The following is a 7,158-nucleotide window of genomic DNA, read 5'->3' on the forward strand; positions in this document are numbered from 1 at the left end:
CGCTGGCGGGCACTCCTGGCGCAGCCCGCTGGCGGGCACTCCTGGCGCAGCCCGCTGGCGGGCACTCCTGGCGCAGCCCGCTGGCGGGCACTCCTGGCACATCCCCGCTGGCGGGCACTCCTGGCGCAGCCCGCTGGCGGGCACTCGTGGCGCAGCCCGCTGGCGGGCACTCCTGGCGCATCCCCGCTGGCGGGCACTCCTGGCGCAGCCCGCTGGCGGGCACTCCTGGCGCAGCCCGCTGGCGGGCACTCCTGGCGCATCCCGCTGGCGGGCACTCCTGGCGCAGCCCGCTGGTGGGCACTCCTGGCACATCCCCGCTGGCGGGCACTCCTGGCGCAGCCCGCTGGCGGGCACTCCTGGCGCAGCCCGCTGGCGGGCACTCCTGGCGCAGTAAAACCACATACATCTTTATTATACAAGCAGTTATATACCCCAATTGGGTTGAAGAGCTGACACTCACAATTCCCCAATATAACTCAGGGGCACCCAGCCGGGCCAAATACCTTTATTTATGGCCCCTTCACCGTCACACTCTCCCCCTCTCCCATCCTCCCCCCCCCCTCCCCATCCTACCCCCTCTCCCTCCCCCATCCTCCCCCTCCTCCTCCCCTCTCACCCCCATCCTTTCTTCCCCCTCTCTCGCCCATTCTCTCCCGACCTCACCCCTCCCCAATCCTTCCCCCTCTCCCTCCCCAATCCTTCCCCCTCTCCCTCCCCCATCCTCCCCTCTTCCCCACTCTTCTTCCCCCTCCCTCTCCACTTCCACCTCCCTCTCCACTTCCCCTCTCCTCTTCCCCCCCTCCCCTCTTCCCCCCCTTCCCTCTTCTCCCCCTTCCCTCTTCCCCCTATTTATTATAGGGTCTGATTTGGGGTGTATTTGGGGTGTATTATAGGGCCTGATTTGGGGTTTATTATAGGGTCTGATTTGGGGTGTGTTATAGGATCTAATTTGGGGTGTATTATAAGGTCTCGTTTGGGGTGTATTATAGGGTCTGGTTTGGGGTGTATTTGGGGTGTATTATAGGGTCGGATTTGGGGTGTATTATAGGGGCTGATTTGGGGTGTATTATAGGGTCTGATTTGGGGTGTATTATAGGGTCTGATTTGGGGTGTTATAGGGTCTGATTTGGGGTGTATTATAGGGGCTGATTTGGGGTGTGTTATAGGGGCTGATTTGGGGTGTGTTATAGGGTCTGATTAGGGGTGTATTATAGGGTCTGATTTGGGGTGTATTATAGGGGCTGATTTGGGGTGTGTTATAGGATCTAATTTGGGGTGTATTATAAGGTCTCGTTTGGGGTGTATTATAGGGTGTGGTTTGGGGTGTATTTGGGGTGTATTATAGGGTCTGATTTGGGGTGTATTATAGGGGCTGATTTGGGGTGTATTATAGGGTCTGATTTGGGGTGTTATATGGTCTGATTTGGGGTGTATTATAGGGGCTGATTTGGGGTGTGTTATAGGGGCTGATTTGGGGTGTGTTATAGGGTCTGATTTGGGGTGTATTATAGGGCCTGATTTGGGGTGTATTATAGGGGCTGATTTGGGGTGTGTTATAGGATCTAATTTGGGGTGTATTATAAGGTCTCGTTTGGGGTGTATTATAGGGTCTGGTTTGGGGTGTATTTGGGGTGTATTATAGGGTCTGATTTGGGGTGTATTATAGGGGCTGATTTGGGGTGTATTATAGGGTCTGATTTGGGGTGTATTATAGGGTCTGATTTGGGGTGTGTTATAGGGTCTGATTTGGGGTGTATTATAGGGGCTGATATGGGGTGTGTTATAGGGGCTGATTTGGGGTGTGTTATAGGGTCTGATTAGGGGTGTATTATAGGGTCTGATTTGGGGTGTGTTATAGGGGCTGATTTGGGGTGTATTATAGGGTCTGATTTGGGGTGTATTATAGGGTCTGATTTGGGGTGTGTTATAGGGTCTGATTTGGGGTGTATTATAGGGGCTGATTTGGGGTGTGTTATAGGGGCTGATTTGGGTTGTGTTATAGGGTCTGATAACGGTGTATTATAGGGTCTGATTTGGGGTGTGTTATAGGGACTGATCTGGGGTGTGTTATAGGGTCTGATTTGGGGTGTATTATAGGGGCTGATTTGGGGTGTGTTATACAGGCTAATTTGGGGGTGTGTTATAGGGTCTGATTAGGGGTGTATTATAGGGTCTGATTTGGGGTGTATTATAGGGTCTGATTTGGGGTGTATTATAGGGGCTGATTGGCTGATTTGGGGTGTATTATAGGGGCTGATTTGGGGTGTATTTTTGGGGGCTGATTTGGGATTTCACACAGAATTCTCTGACAAGTGAAGTTGAATAAAAAGTTTATTTTTGAGCACATTTTTCCCCTGAGGTTTCCTTCGTTCCAGGTTAAGACATCGAAGAATAGAGTGAGGGAGAGAGAGAGATAGGAGGGTCAGAGATAAAGGGGGGAGGGCGACAAGTTGGGGTCCCCCTTTCAGACCACCCCCAAAATAAATAAATTACAGTGGTGTCTTTGATGGGATGAGTTTATAAAATAAGACGCAATATACAGCAGGTTGGGGGGGTGGCGCTGGATGTTGGGGCGCCTTCCCCCCCACACAGGGCCGTGTTGGGGGTTCTCCTTTATTCCTGGTCTTTCTCCTCTCCGTGGGTGATCACATAGCAGATGTTCTTGTAATCCACGTTGCCAGCGACATCGGGGGGGAAGGCTGTCCACATGTTCTTAATCTGCAGGACAGAGAGACGGGCGTGAGAGGCTGACACCCCAAAATCTGTTTCCCCCACCCCCGACCTCCCCCCGTGAGGCTCCGCAGAAATACTCACCTCTTCTGCGGTAAATCTGTCACACTGTGTGGTGAGAAGCTCCTCCAGGCTGGGGGGGGGGGAAGAGAGGGGGGAGAGAGGGGAGAGAGAGGATAACGGGGGAGAGCAAGGAGACGGGAGAGATGGAGAGAGAGGAGAGGGGGAGGGGAGAGATGGGGGAGAGAGAGGAGGGGAGAGAGGGGAGGGAGAGAGAGGGGAGGGGGGAGAAAGGGAGGGGGGAGAAAGGGAGGGGGAGATAGGGGGAGAAAGAGAGGGGAGAGAGGATAACGGGGGAGAGAAAGGAGAGGGGAGAGATGGGGGAGAGAGAGGGGAGGGGGGGAACAGGGGGAGGGGTGGAGAGAGAGGGGAGGGGGTGAGAGAAAGGGGGGAGTGAGAGGGAGGGGGGAGAGAGAGGGGGGGAGGGGGGAGAGAAAGGGGGGAGAGAGAGGGGAGGGGGGAGAGAAAGGGGGGAGAGAGAGGGGAGGGGGGAGAGAAAGGGGGGAGAGAGGGGGGAAAAAGGGGAGAGAGAGGGGAGAGACAGAGAGTGGGGGGAGAGAAGTGGTTACTGATCTATGTTTGTTTCTTAAAAGGGGATTGAGAGCGCAGGAGAGAGGAGGTGGGGGGGAGGGAGAGAGGAGGTGGGGGGACTATGGGAGAGAGGGTGGGGGGGAGGGAGAGAGGAGGTGGGGGACTATGGGAGGAGAAATACAGAAGAGTGGCGGGGAGAGATGGGACGAGTTGCAATGATAGTTGATGTGGGAGGTTGGGGGGTGATGTGTGGGGGGTGAGATGAAGTGGGGGGGATGTGTGAGGGGTGAGATGAAGTGGGGGGGATGTGTGAGGGGGTGAGATGGGGCGGTGAGATGAGGGGGTGATGAGGGATGGGAGAGGAGGGGGGTGATTTGGGAAGGGGTGAGATGGGGGTGATGTGGGAGGGGATGAGATGAGGGGTTGTGAGGGAAGGGGTGATGTGGGAACAGGTGGGTGGGGGAGGTGATGTGGGATGGGGGATGATGTGAGAGCGGGGGGTGATGTGAGAGCGGGGGGGTGATGTGAGAGCGGGGGGTGATGTGGGAGGGGGGTGATGTGGGAAGGGGTGGGAGGGGGGTGATGTGAGAGCGGGGGGGTGATGTTAGACCGGGGGCTGATGTGGGAGGGTGTGGGAAGGGGGGTGATGTGAGAGCGGGGAGTGATGTGGGAGGGGGGGTGATGTGAGAGGGGGTGGAAGGGGGGTGATGTGAGAGCGGTGTCGGGGGTGATGTGGGAGGGGGGGTGATGTGAGAGCGGGGAGTGATGTGGGAGGGGGGGTGATGTGAGAGGGGGTGGGAAGGGGGGTGATGTGAGAGCGGGGGTGATGTGAGAGGGGGTGATGTGAGAGGGGGTGGGAGTGGGGTGATGTGAGAGCGGAGGGTTATGTGGGAAGCGGTGGGAGGGGGTGGGAGGGGGTGGGAAGGGGGTGATACGGGAAGGGATGATGTGGGGGGGGGATGATGTGGGGGGGGGGCGATGTGAGAGCGGGGGTTGATGTGAAAGGGGGGTGATGTGGGTGGGGGGGGGGTAATGTGATGTGGGGGGTGATGTGAGGGGGTGATGTGAGATCGGGGGGTGATGTGGGAAGGGGGTGATGTGGGTGGGGGGGTAATGTGATGTGGGGGTGATGTGAGGGGGTGATGTGAGAGCGGGGGGTGAGATCGGGGGTGATGTGAGAGGGGGTGATGTGGGTGGGGGGGTAATGTGATGTGGGGGGTGATGTGAGGGGGTGATGTGAGAGCGGGGGGGGGTGGGAGGGGGGGTGATGTGAGAGCCAGGGGTGAGATCGGGGGGTGATGTGAGAGGGGGTGATGTGGGAAGGGGGTGATGTGGGTGGGGGGGTAATGTGATGTGGGGGGTGATGTGAGGGGGTGATGTGAGAGCCAGGGGTGAGATCGGGGGGTGATGTGAGAGGGGGTGATGTGGGAAGGGGGTGATGTGGGTGGGGGGGTGATGTGAGGGGGTGAGATGGGGCGGTGAGATCGGGGGGTGATGTGGGAAGGGGGTAATGTGATGTGGGGGGTGATGTGAGGGGGTGATGTGAGAGGGGGTGATGTGAGTGGGGGGGTAATGTGATGTGAGTGGGGGGGGTGGGAGGGGGGTGATGTGAGAGCCAGGGGTGAGATCGGGGGGTGATGTGAGAGGGGGGTGATGTGAGAGGGGGGTGATGTGGGAAGGGGGTGATGTGGGTGGGGGGGTAATGTGATGTGGGGGGTGATGTGAGGGGTGATGTGAGAGCGGGGGGGGGTGGGAGGGGGGTGATGTGAGAGCCAGGGGTGAGATCGGGGGGTGATGTGAGAGGGGGGTGATGTGAGAGGGGGTGATGTGGGAAGGGGGTGATGTGGGTGGGGGGGTAATGTGATGTGGGGGGTGATGTGAGGGGGTGATGTGAGAGCGGGGGGGGGGTGGGAGGGGGGTGATGTGAGAGCCAGGGGTGAGATCGGGGGGTGATGTGAGAGGGGGGTGATGTGAGAGGGGGGTGATGTGAGAGGGGGGTGATGTGGGAAGGGGGTGATGTGGGTGGGGGGGTAATGTGATGTGGGGGGTGATGTGAGGGGGGTGATGTGAGAGCGGGGGGGGGGTGGGAGGGGGGTGATGTGAGAGCCAGGGGTGAGATCGGGGGGTGATGTGAGAGGGGGGTGATGTGGAAGGGGGTGATGTGGGTGGGGGGGTAATGTGATGTGGGGGGTGATGTGAGGGGGTGATGTGAGAGCGGGGGGGGGGTGGGAGGGGGGTGATGTGAGAGCCAGGGGTGAGATCGGGGGTGATGTGGGAACAGGTGGGTGGGGGAGGTGATGTGGGATGGGGGATGGTGTGAGAGCGGGGGGGTGATGTGAGAGCGGGGGGGTGATGTGAGAGCGGGGGGTGATGTGGGAGGGGGTGATGTGAGAGGGGGTGGGAGTGGGGGTGATGTGAGAGCGGGGAGTGATGTGGGAGGGTGTGGGAGGGGGGTGATGTGAGAGCGGGGAGTGATGTGGGAGGGGGGGTGATGTGAGAGCGGGGGGTGATGTGAGAGCGGGGAGTGATGTGAGAGGGGGTGATGTGAGAGGGGGTGGGAAGGGGGGTGATGTGGGAGGGGGGGTGATGTGAGAGGGGGTGATGTGAGAGGGGTGGGAGTGGGGTGATGTGAGAGCGGAGGGTTATGTGGGAAGCGGTGGGAGGGGGTGGGAGGGGGTGGGAAGGGGGGTGATACGGGAAGGGATGATGTGGGGGGGGGGATGATGTGGGGGGGGGGCGATGTGAGAGCGGGGGTTGATGTGAAAGGGGGGTGATGTGGGTGGGGGGGGGGTAATGTGATGTGGGGGGTGATGTGAGGGGGTGATGTGAGATCGGGGGGTGATGTGGGAAGGGGGTGATGTGGGTGGGGGGGGTAATGTGATGTGGGGGGTGATGTGAGGGGGTGATGTGAGATCGGGGGGTGATGTGGGAAGGGGGTGATGTGGGTGGGGGGGGGGTAATGTGATGTGGGGGGTGATGTGAGGGGGTGATGTGAGAGCGGGGGGGGGTGGGAGGGGGGTGATGTGAGAGCCAGGGGTGAGATCGGGGGGTGATGTGAGAGGGGGGTGATGTGAGAGGGGGGTGATGTGGGAAGGGGGTGATGTGGGTGGGGGGGGTGACGTGGGAGGGGGGTGATGTGGGTGGGGGGGTAATGTGATGTGGGGGGTGATGTGAGGGGGTGATGTGAGAGCGGGGGGGTGTGGGAGGGGCGATACTTACAACTGCTTCTTGATGGACCCTTTGCCCTCGGGATCAAGCACCTTAAATGCGCCGGTGATAACGTCCTCGGGATCAGCACCTGGGGGCAAAGGGTATATAACTCAGACCTAGATTGGGGCTATTACTATCGGGGAGTATTCAAACATGGTGAATGGGTATTAGTACTGGTGGTATATATAAGTGAGGGGTATTAGTACTGGTGGTATATATAAGTGAGGGGTATTAGTACTGGTGGTATATATAAGTGAGGGGTATTGGTGGTATATATAAGTGAGGGGTATTGGTGGTATATATAAGTGTGGGGTATTTGTACTCCTGGTATATATAGGTGAGGGGTATTTGTACTCCTGGTATATATAGGTGAGGGGTATTTGTACTCCTGGTATATATAGGTGAGGGATATTTGTACTCCTGGTATATATAGGTGAGGGGTACTTGTACTCCTGGTATATATAGGTGAGGGATATTTGTACTCCTGGTATATATAGGTGAGGGGTATTTGTACTCCTGGTATATATAGGTGAGGGGTATTTGTACTCCTGGTATATATAGATGAGGGGTATTTGTACTCCTGGTATATATAGGTGAGAGGTATTTGTACTCCTGGTGTATATAGGT

General features: G+C 57.8%; 1 protein-coding gene across 1 annotated transcript in view; it reads right to left on the reverse strand.

Annotated features, from left to right (window-relative positions):
• Positions 1–2,318: 2,318 nt before the first annotated feature.
• Positions 2,319–7,158, reverse strand: part of LOC142486566 (myosin regulatory light chain 11-like) — a 12,550-nt gene continuing 7,710 nt past the window's right edge. The window contains 3 exon segments of the mRNA XM_075585142.1: positions 2,319–2,718; positions 2,815–2,863; positions 6,541–6,619. Of these exon segments, the coding sequence (XP_075441257.1) occupies positions 2,614–2,718; positions 2,815–2,863; positions 6,541–6,619 (233 nt within the window). The 3' untranslated portion in view covers positions 2,319–2,613.

The sequence above is a fragment of the Ascaphus truei genome, unplaced genomic scaffold (genome assembly GCF_040206685.1).
Source record: "Ascaphus truei isolate aAscTru1 unplaced genomic scaffold, aAscTru1.hap1 HAP1_SCAFFOLD_952, whole genome shotgun sequence".
Lineage (NCBI taxonomy): Eukaryota > Metazoa > Chordata > Amphibia > Anura > Ascaphidae > Ascaphus > Ascaphus truei.